The sequence below is a fragment of the Phoxinus phoxinus genome (assembly GCF_949152265.1).
Source record: "Phoxinus phoxinus genome assembly, chromosome: 7".
NCBI classification, from domain to species: domain Eukaryota; kingdom Metazoa; phylum Chordata; class Actinopteri; order Cypriniformes; family Leuciscidae; genus Phoxinus; species Phoxinus phoxinus.
In genome coordinates, this window is record NC_136882.1 from 11052739 (window position 1) to 11070995 (window position 18257).

The 18257-nt window shown below is 38.4% G+C and overlaps 1 protein-coding gene across 6 annotated transcripts in view; it reads right to left on the bottom strand.

Moving 5' to 3' along the window:
• The window catches only part of myo1b (myosin IB), an 86855-nt gene that overhangs the window by 6963 nt on the left and 61635 nt on the right, over positions 1-18257 (bottom strand). Inside the window, exons 14-25 of one of the 6 annotated variants that reach the window (XM_079619353.1) lie at positions 16719-16823; positions 15004-15066; positions 14437-14637; positions 13638-13864; positions 12093-12293; positions 10902-10995; positions 5679-5828; positions 5481-5549; positions 4635-4721; positions 4324-4410; positions 3522-3608; positions 1792-1878 (exon numbers count right to left, since the gene is read on the bottom strand). In XM_079619353.1, the coding sequence (XP_079475479.1) occupies positions 1792-1878; positions 3522-3608; positions 4324-4410; positions 4635-4721; positions 5481-5549; positions 5679-5828; positions 10902-10995; positions 12093-12293; positions 13638-13864; positions 14437-14637; positions 15004-15066; positions 16719-16823 (1458 nt within the window). The remainder of the gene's footprint in view (positions 1-1791; positions 1879-3521; positions 3609-4323; positions 4411-4634; positions 4722-5480; positions 5550-5678; positions 5829-10901; positions 10996-12092; positions 12294-13637; positions 13865-14436; positions 14638-15003; positions 15067-16718; positions 16824-18257) is intronic. The other 5 variants (XM_079619355.1, XM_079619354.1, XM_079619356.1 and 2 more) reach the window with 5 other exon arrangements.

Below are 18257 nucleotides of genomic sequence, written 5' to 3' on the forward strand. Positions count from 1 at the left end.
GCTGGCCGATGCCCATCTTTATGCAAATGAATTCCGTTGAACGCCACACGGCTATCCAATAGAAGCACGCACATGGAGACGGGGGGGGAAGTCTCTTGCGGGTCCTTTGTTCTAGATTGGCCGCTGGCTCAAAACCACGCCCATAGCGGTAAACAAGAGGAACGCCCATCAACGTACAAATGTGGGGAGGCGTCGCGACAGCACACGACATTAGTGTCGGACAAGTGGATCAGTACCGTAACGCGCAACGCGCCACTGTCTTTAGACTGGGTTTTTCCTGGTCAGTGGCGGAATTGCTTTCTAAAACTGCAAAATAGCACCAGGGAAGTTTTGCGGCGGAACACGCCTCCTCTTTTCGCTGAACCGCCCCCGCGAGCGCCAGTTAATTCCCTAATTTACCGACGTGCGTCTGTGGGGGGAAAAGTCCGTTGTGCACGGGTGCAAAATAGGAATGATGTGTACAAAGTCAATTACACTGGGTGCAAGATAGGGCCCGTAATGTTAACATGTACATATATAGATGGTTGATTGAATGGTTGGCCATGTACTGTATTAAGGACACACATTTTTATGAAAGCATTTTTGTTAAACACATTCATTAAGTGCCTATCATCTTTCAGCAAGAAGTTAGTCTCTGACAGGTAATAAGGTAATGGGAAAATGTACATCCAGCCGGTGATTCTCTCAGAATAGACAGGGTGATGAGGACCCTGATGCGAAGCAGAGGAGAGAGCAGTTGCTAGTGCGGCAATTTTAAACATTTAACAGATACGCTATACACAGCATTTCATCACATAAATAATTATGGAGATAAGATATTGATTCCAGATTAAACCGTTTTAAAATCGTACCTGTTTGTATTTTATAATCCAACAGTGTACAAAACAATAGTCACAAAATGGCAGCAGCTGCGTTTGTATGAAACAAGAGAGAGCGAGTCCACGATACTGGATGGCATAAATAACTGTATACAAAACATTGATTTGACTGAGTTTCAATATTTTATTAGCTCACCAAATACAAAACTTCCACAAAGGAAAAACGTTCCTTTGTGGAACGTTCCTTTGTGTAAGCGTGTAGCACTGCTGACTTCAGTGACCCCGATGAGCCTGCTTCGCGTCAGGGTCCTCATCACCCTGTCGGGGGTTTATTCTGAGATAACAACCGGCTGGATGTACATTATCCCTTGCATTACATACCGCTAGATGGTGCGATTGACCAATCAGAATCAATTCCACAGAGCCGTGTAATAATAGTTGATATCAAGGTTGCGCAGGCATTTTATATCATAGCTTCTGTATAAAACGGACACAACTAAAACGCTGGACTGACAAATTAGCATCCAGGACATATCCGTTTTATCAATTCCAATATTTCAAAGGACAGTCCATACACATCGGCAGATGTTTGCGGTACACCCCGAACACCCACTGACCTTGGAGCAGCCCCTGACAGAGACCGCAGTATCACCAGGCAGCCTCCGCAGGACTCATGCTAACAGCTATTTTGCCCAGAGGAAGCTTTTCTAAAGCCATGGATTATGAAAACAGATTTGATTCTGCTTTCTGGAGACACTAAAGCCTCGTGACATGTTTTTTAGCACTTCATCCTCGCTTATGACATCAGCGACATGTGTCACTGACTTAGATGCTAATGGACCTGTGGAACTGAACTATGAGGTTAGATTGTTAGTACATAGCAGAGCAGCTGGTTAAGGACACTTAGAGGCTGGTTATGTGCACGCTTCGCACTCATTTCAACGCCTGGCAAGTACCGATGGTTGGAAGATACCTTTAGTCCCAACCAGTAGGCCCAAATGACAGCGATGGCGTGCTTACGCCTGGCTTCCTCCTTCAAGCGCTTCAACTCTCTACGTGCCTGTGAAAGAGGGAGACGGGCATGAATGCAGAAAGGAGGGAATCCATTGAAAAAAGCTGAGCGCAAAGAAGCAGCATAAACCAGGTCCACGCCACACAAAACTGCACCCAATTACCAGCTGGTAAACACATTCTGTGTTTGCTGTTGGTAATCACAGATGGACATTGTTGAGGTTTTCCTGTGGAGAGCACATTTCTTTTCATGGGGTTAACTAAACATGAGCGAGAACAAGGGGAAAAAGAGCAATAAAAAAAGAAAGCAAGAGTGCAACTGCTCTCTTAAGGCGCACACCACACAAACACACAATAAAACAAGCCACATCAACCTCAAGAAGGCACTCAGATGGAGTGGGAGAACAGCAGAACAGTGTGAATCCAGCATGCAAAGAGAAGTTCACATGGGATTGTGGATGGAATGAGATTACTTTTCTCATCTATAAGATAAAAACAAATCTTCATCAAGCCTGCCATGAGTTTACTCAGGCTATAAGAACATTCCTCTTATAACAAATGAAGACGGTGACACTGCATGCAAGTACATAAATGATAAAGCATTGCAGTTGTGACACACAACGAGTATGCACTCGTTTGCAGTGCAGATGGGCTCTAAAAGGTGCATATTATATAGTTGCTACATTAAATTGATAATCACTGGTTTATCAAAGATTTTGCAATTCATCAAGTCATATTTCTTTTTTAATAACCATGAATCAAAGAATTGATGGAATATGGAAAATTACTTCGTGACTGGTCCACTGTGACACTAGCATAAACATGAGACTATTTTGGGATTTTGGTTACTGTATAATTTTAAACCAAATAAAAGTAAAGCGTCAATTTATTGACTGCTCCTGACCACCCCACAAGCTGACTATGGTTATTATTCTTAATGGAAACTAAAATTGATAAAAGAAACATTTGAACTAAATTAAAAATAAAAGCTGGGAAAAAGGACAAAAAAGGAATTTTGATAGTTTAGATTTTTTTTAACATTTTTATATTATATAATTTGGCAGAGAACTTTGACAGCCCTAAAATGTTAGTAAAGTAAGTAAAAAAGAAAATAATGATGGGGTGAAAAAAACTGACCTTGTATGTTCAGAAAACCATAAATCTATTATAACTATAGTCAAAACCTTGCTACAAAATTTACGGATCCCTGCTGCAGAAATTCACTGGATATTGCGAGATATGACCAAACATAAGGTGTCCAGACTCACTCTTAGGGATCGGTTAATAAAATGGTGCATTTGGTAAGGACAGAGGTCATCCGGCTGTGATGCGAGCCTGCTGCGTGGGAATCGGCCTGCTCTGCAGGGTCTGGATGAGCTTTAATCCATCGGCAGTCAGAGAAAAGCAGCTTAAAATATCGTATTCAGTTCTGCCCCCAATGCACCATACACCAACCCGTTGACCACACACTCTCTGCTCCCATCCTCTGCCATTCCATCTAATTTCTTACAATGAGCTACAATAAAGTGCAAAAATGATTCATGCTGTGGGGTCCTGAATGTATCGGCATGCACAACATATGGGATGAGCTCAGGGAAGATGGGTCATGATCCGGTCCACTTCATGAACACATGAAGGTGTGAGATGGGTTAAGTGGATGACGGGATGCCACACAATCATAGTGGTGAATACCTTAGTTCCTTGCCAGCAGGCCCAAATGACAGACACGGCCTGTTTACTGCAAGCTTCATGCTTTAAGCGCCGCAGTTCTCTTCGAGCCTATCCAGAGTGTTTTTGTGTTTTTTTTTGAAAACGAAGGAAAAGAGGGTGGAAAAGTATTAAGAACAGAAGCTAAAGACACAAGTGTGTTTTAAATCAGTGTAATGTAAAAGTAATGTATTTGATTCTTGCTTATCAGTTCTATTAACGTAACATTGAAATGTTTAAATCAACCCTTAGGGGCTCAAATGATTGTAAATCGTTACATCTGTATCAGGATATGGCCCACATCTTTTTTATATTGCAACAAGTGAGATACACAGAGAATAACCACATGGCCAGCCAGGACAGACATCAGTCACTTTTGAAAAACATATTGCTTGATAACAGCAACTAGAAAGTGCAGGAGACCAAAGTTCTTAAGACCAAAATCAACTCGGAGTTCACAAGATCACAAGTTCCAAAATGCAAACAAATAAAGGAGTGATAAAACATTTGAATACTGTTAAAGGGTTATTAAGGGTTATATAGAAGTTGAAAAAAAAGGGTTAGTTTTAAGAACATAATTCATACATGCAACTCAGATTCATTTTCTGGGTACAGATGTTTCAACTCAATGTCAGCAAATTAACAATATGTTAGTATTTCCCCATTATTTCCCACAAGACGTTACCAACAAGATGATAAAACAGTTAGTCACACGCAAAAGGTATGCCATTAATGGTGAGGTGAGGCGGGATGGGACACGACTTCATTTGGCAGGCTTGTTAAATACCTTAGTTCCAAGCCAAGCTGCCCAAATGACAGACACTGCGTGTTTATTCCGTGCCTCTTCCTTAAGACGCCGCAGTTCCCAGCGAGCCTGCGGATGTTAGCCGAGGGCGGCCACGTGGAAGCAGAGATAGGTTGGCAAAGGTTAAAGTCAGAAATATAACAAGGAAAGAGTGATTGAAAAGAGTAAGTCGCATCAAAAGCAGAAGTGAATTAGGACTAGAGGGAAAAAAGAAGGCAAGAAGCTCCGGTGTTGAAAATCTAACCCCACAATTTACCATTTCACCCAATTCATAGAGAAACTGAGTTCAGTACCTGAGTTCCATGCCAGAAGGCTGAAATAGTCGTGACGGCCTGTTCGCACCGCTTCTTGTGTTTCAGTTCACGCAGAAGCTTCCGGGCCTGTGAAAAAAGGGCCACAGTTACATAGTGGGGAAAGACCCGTTGGCTACATTCACACTGTCAGTTTTTGGGATTGACAACCGCATTTATTTACTGGTGCGAATCTCGAAATGTCCCGATCAAACAGCATCTTACAGTAGCATCTTGAATACTGACTGTTAGCTAGTAAACGTGCAACAGGAATCAAGACTGTATTCTCTTACCAGTAAACATAGCGACAGTTAACAAAGTAATATCAACGATGGCAAAGTCCATGAAACTGAAAAGGTCATCTATCAAATCTTCATTAACTGACAGCAGTTTTTATATTTGGGTGGAGAGCGGAGCATTTGAGTTGCGCATAGAACACAAAACTGACGGTAGCAGCTTAAGTAACCGGATCTAAAACCTTCAGATGATGATACACAGCTCATATCTCCATCGCTGTAAGTTACCGAAAGCGAAACCACAGACGAAAACCCGCAACACATGCTTTGTTCAGCGCAGAGCGTCTCTCTTGCACTGTATGACGTGACAAACAAATAGTTGTCCAGTTCCATTCACACAGCGCAGGTTTTTTTAGAGAAACCTGTGACCGAGTCCTGAAAATGCACGGTTGTGAGCTTGGAATTCGGTTGTCACTCCCCTAAATAACTTAACTGTGTGTAAACGTAACCTTATTAAGGACTCAAATACCAGACTGACAACCGTATTTTGCTGCAATGTGAATGTGGCCTTTGTTTGCTAAAGGAAATGACATGCAGTGTACCAGAAACCTACCTTCCATCCACGGATGAATGACTGAACCACTAAGGCAGAGCACCTGATGTTCTGGTACTTCTTTTGTTGCTACAATCAAAAAACAACCAACAGCAATCTTGAGATAAAAAAAATCTGCCTCTGATCCCAGTTGAAACAATTAATCATATTGAACACAATCAATGTTTTCTATGAAAGGTGTAGTAAATGAAAGCGCACCGCAAATCTTCGGTACCAGGCGGAGACCACCACCTGGCTCTTCTTCATCAGGAGAAAGTGAGTGCGGCACTTCCAGCCACGGTAGATCTTCTGGATGAGTGCTGCCAAGTCCTCTAGGCACTGCCTTCTCTTTTCTTCCAAGAAGAAAAGCTGAAGAAAAAATATATCAGTATCAAAATAAAGAATAGATTAGAGACATTTTAGGCAGGCAGAAAAAATCTGATATTTTTGGTATATGTGAATCAAATGCTTGGTTGTTAATCAGGAAAACAAAATAAAAGACAAAACAAAAAGCAATACACAAACCAAATAAAATCCGATTTTTGCAAACCTGACAAAAACAACAAATATTTTGGACAAGCAAATATAATCTTTTTTATTTTATCATTAGGGGTGCAATGTGACTAACACCACAGACAGGTGCAGTACTGTCATTTTCTTAATTTGTTCACACTAACATGTATTCAGCAGTGAATGACAGAGGGGTCCTGAGGGAGCAGTTTCAAACACAACATATGTATGAATGTGTAAAACTGCCTTCATTGCTGATGCGTATCAGCACTGCACAAATATGTCATGATGGACATGTGCCAAGGAAAAAAAAAAAACATTTATCATCTTCTCTTTCATACTCTCAGCTGTTGGCATTGCGCCGATGGCTATGTCATTACTATAGCAACTGATGTAGATAAACACTGTCTGAATGAACGGATCAGATTTCATCCCTTGCAAAATGACAGCACAGACAGTCAGTCTCAGATTTGAACAAGATCGGATTTGAAAAAACAAATCAGATTTGTGCGCAATGCGAGCAAAACTAAGATATACATGCTCAAATTCCCAAGGATAGGACCGTGAGAGTTGATGGAGAGAACATTTGTTAGACCACATGATGATCGCCAAGACCAGCAAAAAAATTCCAGCCATTGTAGGACCAACATCCTCTTAAGTAGTATTAAGTAACAGAGGCGGCCAAACCTTTCCCACCTTCACATGTAAGGTCAATACATAAAAAAAGAAAAGAAAAAGATAACACAATGATGTTGCCATTAGTGGAATTGCATTAGCATAGTTCAAATCATACGTATCTGGTCGTTATTAATTTGTAGCAGTAAATGAAAAGGTATATTAACCACAGGTTCAGTATGGTATGGTGTACTGCAAGGCTCAGTACTAGGACCGTTGCTTTTCACCCTTTTCTTCCCTGTTCAGTTTTCTCTGTTATGCTGATGATACTCCGCTCCATATTTTTTTGTGGCCCACAGTTCATAGTTTTCTTTCATAGTTAATGCAACACTTGATGACTGCTCTGTTACATCCTTGTTGTCAGTTAGGAACCTGGGTGTGTTATTTGATAGCAAACTTTAATTTGAATGCAACATTTCTAGTATTTGTAAAACGTTTTTTTCCATTTATATATATTTATATATGTATATATGTATATATGTATGTATGTATGTATGTATGTATATATATATATATATGTATATATGTATGTATGTATGTATGTATGTATGTATATATATATATATATATATATATATATATACATATATACACATATACACACATACACACACACACACACACATAGTAAATGACACATAAGTAAATTACATATGCTCTCAATGTCAGATGCAGTCAGCAGTCATGACCTCAAGGCTAGATTTTATTGTAGAAATTTACTGGGTTGTTTCTCTGCATGCTTAAAAAAAAAAAGAAAAAAAAAAAAAAAAACTCCAGCTGGTCCATCAATATGGCAAAGATATCATATCACGATTGTTTTTCAGAAAAAGAGAGATCACGATTCTATGATTTTTTTTTTCATGTTGGTTTTACTACTTTGCATGTGACTGAGCAGCACAGCCAAACTAATTTCCCTGTTTTAAAAAAATAAATCTAAAAGAATGAAAGACCATTTAGGTCGAAGTAGGGGTGGGTGAAGATGAAAATCTTTATTTTATTATTTTATCTTTATTATTAAAAATAAGGACAAAGATGCACATTGCAAATATAATATACAAAATAAATAAACAGTGCTTTATTTAACAGTAGTACACAAGTAAGAAATTGAATAAACAAATGTAAAAATATAACTACACAGACTTCACTAAATAAATTCTGCATATATAATTTATACAGTGAAGAGCAGTTAGTGGTTTTCTCTTTGTCTTTCATTGTTTGATTATAATTATAAACATGCTGCCGCTTGTCATTAATGCTTGGTAGGCAGCAGTCACTTTAAGACATCATGCACGGATCTAATATACAGACACGCATCCGGTTTTCTCCACACTGTTTACGTTTATTTAAGACATAACTGACAGTGTTTATGGAAACCTTGAGTGTATTTGACAGTTTAAGTGCAATAAGACTCAAAAGATTACTTGGATTGTTACTCAAGCGCTGTTTGACAGGCCTTTTGTGTGCGTGCGCTTCGGGTTCACACGCTCAGAAAAGCGCATGTCAGAACAAGTGCCCGAATAAATTGTTTAACCAGCAAGGCTTTAAAACATATGCAAATAATACACTTTCGTGATTGTGAATAAATGCAATGTCACATGAGCGTAACCCTACCTCTGAGTTAACATGATGTTAATGTACTTCGAGTTGTACAGTATGATGGGACAGAGACGCCAGAACTCCAACTGATAGAATGTGCACTGTAACACGAAATTTCTTCAAAAGCAGATAATGGAGACATTTTAATCGTTCACGTGAAAATCGTGATATCGCACACCGCGATATTGAAGAAAAATGCGATATGCGATAACCCTTAAATAATGCGATATTCGATATGCGATAATGCTTAAAGTGTGTAAAATAGACTTACATTATCTTTAAAATATATTTTAAATGATATAACCTACATGTGTTTCACATTCGTTTTATGACAAGAAAACATCCTTAAAACTTCTGAAAGTGAACATCAGCGTTTTACTGTAGCATAAGAAGTGTTATTTTAACATCAGTGTAAACCACAGGGTTTCAGGTTATCCCACATTAGGTTTATTTTATTTAATAAAAGATACTGAATCATAAAATATAAAAATAAAACATTGCTTAGTTTTCACTGTATGAATTAAATATATCCCGATACTTATTAAAGCTAAAAAAAACTTTGTCTTTTGTTCATGACCCCATTTATTGCAAGCTTTTGCGATATGCATATTGCGTAACATTTGGGATATTTCGATAAATTCGATATATTGTGCAGCCCTACCCCCAAGCTTAGAGTTCTTTCTAGAAGTATGACTATATTAGCCCGGTTCTGTCCACACTGCATTGGTTCCGTACACCAATCATGCTAAATACTTATAAAGATCTAAATGGTTTTGCTCCTCAGTACTTGAGCGAGCTCTTAGCGCATTATAATACAAAATCTAAATAGACTGCGGACGGTAGATCCTTTTCCTAGTGCCCAAACTCTGGAACAGTCTTCCTAGCATTGTTTGAGAGGCAGACACACTCTCTGTCAGTCTAAATCTAGATTAAAACACATCTCATTAACCTAGCATACACATAACACACCATCACATTTCTAATAATACAAATCCGTTAAAGGATTATTAGGCTGCATAAAGTAGGTCAAATGGAACCGGGAACACTTCTCACAACATCCAATGTAGTTGTTACATCACAACATCTATGCTAATATTAGTCTACCTGTCTCATCCTTATCCCAAGGTTACATAGTCAGCCGGATCCAGATTGTGTACCTGCACCTAGACACGACGTCAACGCATCCCTATATGTCAGCAGAGACCATGCCAACTAGCCAATCCCATGTGAAGACCTTGTCTAACCGACAGCCATCTGCACAGATCCTCAGCAAAGACAACGATAAACCAGAAAAGTCCTCTGGACAGACCCTGATGGCCAGCTTCGCCTCCATAATGGCATGATGAATCCGATCTTCAAGCAGAAGGAACTGGATGAAATATTTTCAATGATACTAATCCACATTCAGACTTCAATTAAACCAGACCATGTTGCTTTGTTTGGCCAGAGGAGAACTGGTCGCCTGACTGAGCCTGGATTCTCCCAAGTTTTTTTTCTTATTTCTGTCCCCTGATGGAGTTTGGGATCCTTGCTATCACCTCTGGCTTGCTTAGTTGAGGACAGTGCTTGTAGAGCTGACATACAGCCGAAATGGCTTTTTTATCACTGTAAAGCTGCTTTGAAACTATTTGTATTGTATAAAGCGCTATAAAAAGGTGACAGAGACTTAAAGGTGACTTGACTCAAATAAATTTAAAGCTGCTGGGTTTCTTGAAACAGAAACTGTTAATGTCAGAGGTTAACAGTAACAACACAAAACACAAACTAGATCCCTCCCATTGTAATAAAAAATCTTGGTTAAAAAAGGTTCTCAAAACCAGGAATAAAGGTGCACCATTTGACGAGATTTTGTGGGCAAAACAGGTCCTTTACATATAGCTACACTATTGACAGACAAAGCACAGCTCACGCAGAAGCTACTTTCAAACCAAGCTGCTTTATGTTGGTCAACAACAGCTCATGTTCAAGACGGTCAAGTGAATTGACTAAATCTGAATGGGGAACGTTTCACCCTAATGTGGAACTCCCGATCATGCAAATTCCTATTGAAATGACTGGATTTGGAAATACAGGCGAGTTAGAGTTTGCAGGTCACTTGTCCGTGACCGATTCATTTTGGTGGAAAAGAGGTGAATGATGACTAGACTATTGTCTACCCTAGAGGTCAAACACAATCTCTAACCCCACTGGCATTGAATGCAAATCTGGAGACGGGAGATTATGCCGGAGGAATGGACAAGGAGAAGATAAATGCTCTGTACTGCTAGATCGGTGACTGACACCCAAGGCTTCAGTGCAGGGTTTTCATGGGCTCCTCTGGAATTTCTCAGCTGAAAGTCTCATTTCCCAAACTGCCAAACAGTGGGGGGGGGGGGGGGGGGGGGGGTTAAGTGAAACCATGTGTGCGACTGCCTGTTTGCGTTTCTTTCATGAGGGCGATTGCTACTAATTATATGAGAGAAGCCTGAAAGAACATGACTTCCTGTTTGAGAAGCTTTAAAAACCTTGAGAGATCATACGAGATCATATTGTACAAATCCAAGCCTTTCGCCATGTTGGAAGTGGAATTGAGCCAAATGATATATTCTCCTGGCTAGAGCCATCTTCTATGTAACTGCATCAAAATCACACTCAATGAACTTAGAGTAGTAACTCACTCACCGTTCTGGGGTTCCTGATGAAGATCTTCGAACGACCATAGGCAAACTCCTCTGCTTGAACCTGCAGACCTGTCAGGAGAACCTTGACACCCTCCCTGATAATAAATAGGCAACCAACTGTCAGTCAACCAATCTATTCACAAAAAGCATATACGTGTGGGATCCAAATGTCTGAAACTAAATTGCATCTAAATTCTAACAATTTCAGTAAAAAATTCCCTGAATTTCTTATATTAGGTATCATTTATTTTATACTTTTGGAAGATACTTTTATACGAAGCAACTTTGAATTACATTTTGCCAATATACTCATTCTTTGCAAACCGAACCCACTACCTTGGCATTGCAATGCTCTCCCAGATCTACACAATCAAGATCACAAATAGTGCAGAATCTGTTTTTTCATCATAACCTTGGTTTACATTTTACAAAAGACTTTACATTGAAAATATATATTTTTAAACTTGGAAATAAATGTCAGTCTCAGACTTTGGGACCCCACTGTGTATATTCTGGCACATCACTGAACAGTTTCTGTTAAACAAACAAACAAAAAAAAAGTGTCAAATAATGAAGCAAGGAGACAATAAAACAAAGTAAAGGTGCACAGTATGATTTAGCACAGAAACATGCACGATGTTAGAGATAACGAACAGTGTCTGAGTGATCTGAATGAAAAGTAAAACATAGTCTAGCCACAGTCGGCATAGAGATGATGATAACATTCCTTAGAAAGATAACATGATAAGATGTGCAAGTCCAAATCTCCATGAACACTAGATTCTCCTATCAGACAATTCAATGAAATGACTGAAGTGTCCAGAAGTGACAGATATGAGGGCCAATTCTGTCCTGGCATGTTTGCCATCAGATACAAGTAAATTTAAAAGAGGACTTATGTTCTGTAGCCAGGCGAGGTTAAGGTAATCGTTAAACTTACAAAGCATGAAGGGAGATTTAAAACAAGAGACAGCATGTTTAAATATCTACAAATGAATAAAAAGGTCATGCAGGTGGAGGTACAGCCATTGAAAGATCTTCTTAATCTCAAATGTGATGACAATATAATGACATCAGCTGAACAGCATGTTCAGAAAAAAACATTAAAGCCTGCAGAAGAGTTCTTTAAAAAAACAAAAAAACAAAAAACACACAAGACTTGTATGACATTCTTGATCAGTGGGGGTCTAACCTGGCTGGGCCCCTCCAGTGGGGCCAGGTCTGCTTACAGAGCATCTTGTAGCGCTCCAGGCAAGACTCATAGGCCTGGCGGAAAGCATAACCAGCCCTTCTTACGCGTACATTCTCCATCAGACCCAAGTAGCGCACCTGGTGACACACTAGTGAGTCTGTGAAAATGTGGGCTGCCTTCTTGTCATTGGGTTTGATGCACCTGAACAACACAGACATACATAAATATTCTGAACTTTGAATAGAAAAGCACAAATTATTGGGTGAATCTTCAGAAACCCTTTATTTAACTTTATTTCAGCAAAAAAATGGTATTTTGTGCAGGCTTATTATAGTTAACTAAAATATAAAAACAAATAAATGTTACCGGAAAAAAATAACGTTAACTGAAATAAATCTAAAAAACAAACTGTCTTTGAAAAATGTTTTGCAAATAGCACATTTATTTAATAAAATTTTAGTTGTACTACCAGTACCTATAATGCTGTTTAAAACAGTAATCCTAAAATATGCTTCACTTTCTTTACACAAAATTGATTCTTGGTTTTGGGATGAAATGTGATCTAGATAATATTTTGTGAGATTGACCATACTAGGTACATATTACCATGCTAGGCAAGCAAATTTGGAAAGTGAAAATATATTAAATAATGGTTCAATGGATCACAAAACTCACGGTTCAGATCATATTATGGTTTTAGAGTCACGAACCAGTGACAGATAATTTTTTGGATCAGCAAGACATTTTTTTTGGGGAGGGGGTAACTTTGCTTTTTATTTATTACTTAAAAGCACACTTTGAGTACTCCGATATCACAGCAATAATGACTTGCCTAACTAATTAAGTTCAAACATTATTAAAAGCAGTAAAATAGAAAGTTAGTAAAATAATAAGAACAAATACACAAATTACAACAGACAACAGCAGGTATTTATAGGCTGCTGTCACTTCAAGACTGAATGCACGAATCCAATATAATGATACACATCCGATTCACTTAATACATAACTGACTGTGCTTACGAGAATACTTGCTAAGACGGGTATTTTGACAATTTTGTGTGTATGTGTCCACCCAAGTGCAAGTAGATTCGAAAAATTAATCAGTTCGGAGTTTGCGTGCTATCTGAAACGCTCCTCTCTCTGTGTGTGCGACCTTTGGGTGTGTGCGGCTGTGCGCACAGATAACAGCGTGCGAGTACGAAATTAAATTCTCATTTGCCTCTTTTAGCGCTGGAATGGTTTAAAATCTATTGAATGTGTATACTGGTAAGACAAAAAGTGCAAATTATAAACATTCACAAATGGTGGTTGAACTTGATAATCTGCGAATCACATGCGTGCCGAACCGTGGAGCCTGGTCCATACAGATCAACTATGATCTGTTTAATCCCTTAAATTAAATTTGTCTAAATATACTAGATATTTGTATTATTTGTTTTAAGCTTACATTACTGTTTAATTAAAATGATAATCCATCAAAAAATCTATGCAAATTAATGTTCCATTATGGTTATGTCAGTGTCAGAAGGTTTGTGATTATTACCTGATATAGTTGGGGTTCTTGGTCAGCAGGTTCTTCATGAGCGTTCCCACTGAGGCTTTGAACTGGAATCCAGCTGTGGGGGGCCGCTTAAGGTTCACTTTAGCTGGATTTCCCTCAGGAAAGAGAAGCTTCATCAGGCTGTGATTGGCTTTGTACATGGCCTGGGATAAATCTCTATAGAGGAGGTCATTGTTTTTATCCACAAATCCCTCCGCCCGATACAGCACCTGTGTATACAGAATAATATATTAAATAACTCTTCTTTATACACTTCTCAGATCTTTACAATGTGCTTTTTTCTAAAAACACACAATGTGGGTTAAAAAATATTTGTCCAAGTAAACTCCGATTTGTGTATACCCTCTGGCTCCTCCCATCATCATTACTAGTTTTCTTCACTTGAACAGCTATAACTTTTTTATCTCTACGATGAACACTCACCAAACTTTGCATGTATAAAGGGCATATTTTAAAACCATCATTGCAACTCCATAGACATGTGGGTTATACCGAACAGCGGTTACTTTAAGAAAACCATTTAACCTGCAATGAGTGATGTCAACATTGTCAATTCAGCAGAAGAATGCTATTAAAGGTTCAAAGTTCATTATATTCACGTCATAAATCATAGGTGGGTCACACAGCATGTGGCAATCATGTCTTTGTGTCTAAAACTTAATATACAACATTTTATGTAAAAAGGTATTGTGAGCATGTGATGCATGTTTTCCATGGACTTGCATGTAAAACTAAGAAAAAAGAGAGTGAGAGCTTGAGGGAGTTGAGAAATAGACGTCACCTTTCCAGCATAGTGCTGGATGCGGAAGCAGTTGTGTGGCAGGCTGTGGTCTGTGAGGAATTTGGAGTTTTTGCTCCGTCTGCTCTCAAAATGCTGGTGTTCAGCGCACACGGTGTTCAGCTTGTCCAGGAATGTATCATCGGTCACTGTGCCTGGCCTCAAACACTCCTCATCCAACATGGCCAAAATCCCATTCTTGTTCTGAAAACAAATTATGGTTATCACATTAAATAAATCTATACTTTGTAAATCTGTGGGATTTAAACCGTGTCTGTAAGCTTTGAGACCATTTTTATGCTAGTCTCGTACTTAAAACGGACAAAAATGAAGCTTTTATAAACTGTAAATACACGGCAAGTTATTTACCCATTGCGGCTAATACATCGGAAGCCTCATACATTCACAGAAAATAGCTTCATTTTGTGTTGCAAAATAAGGTGCATGCAGTTTCTGCAAGTATTTTTCATGAGGTCTATAATGAAGAGATACTTAGGATTACAGTAACAAAGACAATCGTCTCAGATGGTGGTTTGTTTCTGACAGTAGTTTTACAAATATTGCACTTACATTCTCGATGAGGTCACATATGATGGCGTTGTTGAAATACTCAATGTTGGTCCACTCAATACCCTGTAGACAAAAATAGTCATCAGTTTTAACTTTCTAAAGAGAAATATTCCTAGAACGCCAACTAAAGCTAAATCCTGTAGTCAACAGTCAAACCTGATTGGTTTAGGAAAGATACAGACAAGCTTTACTATACTTGAACAGGTAAACAACACGTATCCAATTACACAAAAGAGTAATCCTGTCACGATTATTTCTCAACTGTCTAAAAGCAATGATTTGATCTAATTGCAAATGAATGAATGTCTACTTTAAGAAAACTAAATGAATAGGTTATTAAAGTGAATGACATTACAACAACAACATTATCATTAATAATTATTAATATTAACATGAATAATAATATTAATAAATGCAGTTGACAGTAAACAAATAAATAAGTACCATGAATTATGTAAACTGTAATTCAGTTATTCTATTATACATTTGGAATGTTTGTTTTCAAAGCTTGAAAATAAAATATTGTAGTTTATTCAGACTTACACTGAAGAGAGATGAAAAAAATAAGCTAAATAAAAAGTTATTTATGCCAATTAATTGCCATAAACACAACAATGATCTCTATGATGGTATGCAGTTCAGCCATGCAGTTTAAGCCAATGCATTGGCTTGATATCCATGTTGTTATATTTCATGACTTTCTTTCTGTTGTTAGAAATGTTTGTTAGTCTGGCCAGAGAACTGGTCCCCCGACTGAGCCTGGTTTATCCCAAGGCCATAGATTTAAACATACAATCAGAGCCAATCAAGGCCACACTGGATGAACAAGCTGGAAAATAGCTGTGGGCTAATTGGACTGTGTGAACGCTCCTCAAACTAGGAGGTACATAGATGCAAGCGGGAGGAGGGTTCAAGAATGGGGAATGTGGAATGTGGATTGGGGCAGACTGGTCCCTAGACCCCTGCATCCCTCCTCAGTCTCCAGAGCAGTGGTATTTTCCCATGCACTCTGCTGGAGTGAAGCCAGAGAGTGTAATATCACAGTGCAGGGGTCACGGCAGCGTCAGGGCACATACTCAAGAGTTCTGAAAGCAAACAGAGCTCCAAGCTCTTCAGGGACAATTGTGTTTACCCTGACTGGAGTGAGGGATTGTTTCCGTCCCCACAATCACATCACAAAAGGAGAGGGATTGTTGAAAGAAAACAGTAGACAAGCTCTGTTTGGAATAAGACACTAGCTTACGACATTAATTAGTATTGTGCAATAAACTCTGTATACTGTACCACCTATTTAAAAACATATTAAGTAAACAGTATGGTTGTGTCGGAAATCGGGAATGCTGCGTTTGCAAGCAGTATAGGGAAGTAGGAGATCATCAAGGAACATTCAAACTCAATGTTAATGTAACATTTCATTTCATTATCAGGTTGTCCTTTGAAAGCACCATAGATTGCCTACAAAATCTCACAATCCTAAAGTATGTTTTCAGTTCAGACATTTTAATAAGAGCACTCAGCTCGCTTTGTTCATAACCCATTCAAAATTTGATTTATTTTTCATGCAGTAGCAGCATACTGCAAAGTTCTGGATTGACTACCATATTTAGATGCAGGATTGAATCCGAAAATGTGATGATTGACAATGATGACCATAGAAACACACATATCGAAAAGCCCTATGTCCTACAAGTCTTAATGGAAAGTTTGTAGCATACCTCACGGACGTACTCCTCCTGCTCTTCGCGGAGAGTAAGCTCGATGAAGATTTGCTGGAGTTTCTCATTGCAGTAGTTGATGATGAACTGTTCAAAACTGTTGTCCTGCAGGAACAGAAGGATAAATGAGAACCAACTCAACAAATCATAACTGTGATAATTAAAATACACTGCAATCTACAACACACTGCAAACCAGCACACTAATACAGCAACATTCACTCAACATGATTTACTAAGCACCTTCCTATAGGAACCTCTATAAGCTGAATACAAGCTGGAGAGTTTGATTTTGGATTTTTTTTTTTTTAATATGGAGAGGAATGCCACAAAAATCAACAAAAACACATCCACATCTCTAAAAAAATCTTTAATTAAAAAAAATCTCCTTAAAAAAAGTTGGCCTCCCATTGTAGCGGAGCAATAACATAATAACTATTATTATTACAGCAAACTTAACACTGGTTTGCTACAAAAATAATACACTGGAATTATTAAATCATTCTTAATTGGCATGTGATGGATCTCCGATACTTTAGTTCTTAAAGAATTAATAGGAAATTAGTTGTATACCACATCAAAAATAACCCTGTGCAAAGTTTGCTCTTACAAAACAGGTCTTTATAGCTAAGATTAAGCAAAGTACAAGGAGTGACATGGTACAATGCATATCAAGGCTGCATAATCTTATCTGCATCTTTTCATAGAGGTGAAGTCTTTAACCTTTTCACCCACAGTAAATGTGATAAATGCTTTTAGGGTTACGAACACAGGGTTAGAAAAACCAACCGTTTCCCTTTCTCATGCTAAACCCTTAATCAGTGAATCAACACCACTGTTAGATTAAATAAACAGAATGCTTTTTATGCTCATTTGCTTATGATAAAAGGTTAGGATTGTACCATTTATCCATGATGCTGGGGCTCAGGAATTAACAATACTCTTCTTTAGTCAGTTTTTTTTTTTTAATCTTCAGAGCAATCCTAAGGCATGTTAGTCTCTGCAACTAAAGCCACTGCAATTATCAGTACCATGGCCCTGGCATTAGGGAAAGCCAAAAAAAATAACTTCCAAAAAGCAGCATATGGCACGCTGAAAAGCACCAGCTCATTGTTTCACTTGGCAATGCCAGTTTAATCTTGGCACTAGCACTAGCACATCAGCCTGGAGCTGCAGTGTTCTCAGAGTAACGAGAATTGAAGTAGTAAATCTGTTCAAAGAATAACCTCAACAACTCTTGCATTTTCTGTAGCCCAAAAAGCTAAAAAACACTGCAGTTCTCTGGCTGGTTTCAGTGAAGCTTAAAGAAATACTTCACCAATTTTTTTTTTTTAATTGTGTCATTATCAAATCACGCTCAAGCTAAAACAAAACAAAAAACAATATGGGTTTGGAACAACTCAATGGCAAATGACAAACTAATGACAGAATTGTAATTTTTTTGGCTGAACTGTTCCAATAAGGTCTTCTAAATACAGTATAAATTATGCTAATGTTGTAATATGAAGTGTACAGGGCATACCAACGCTACTAGGACACA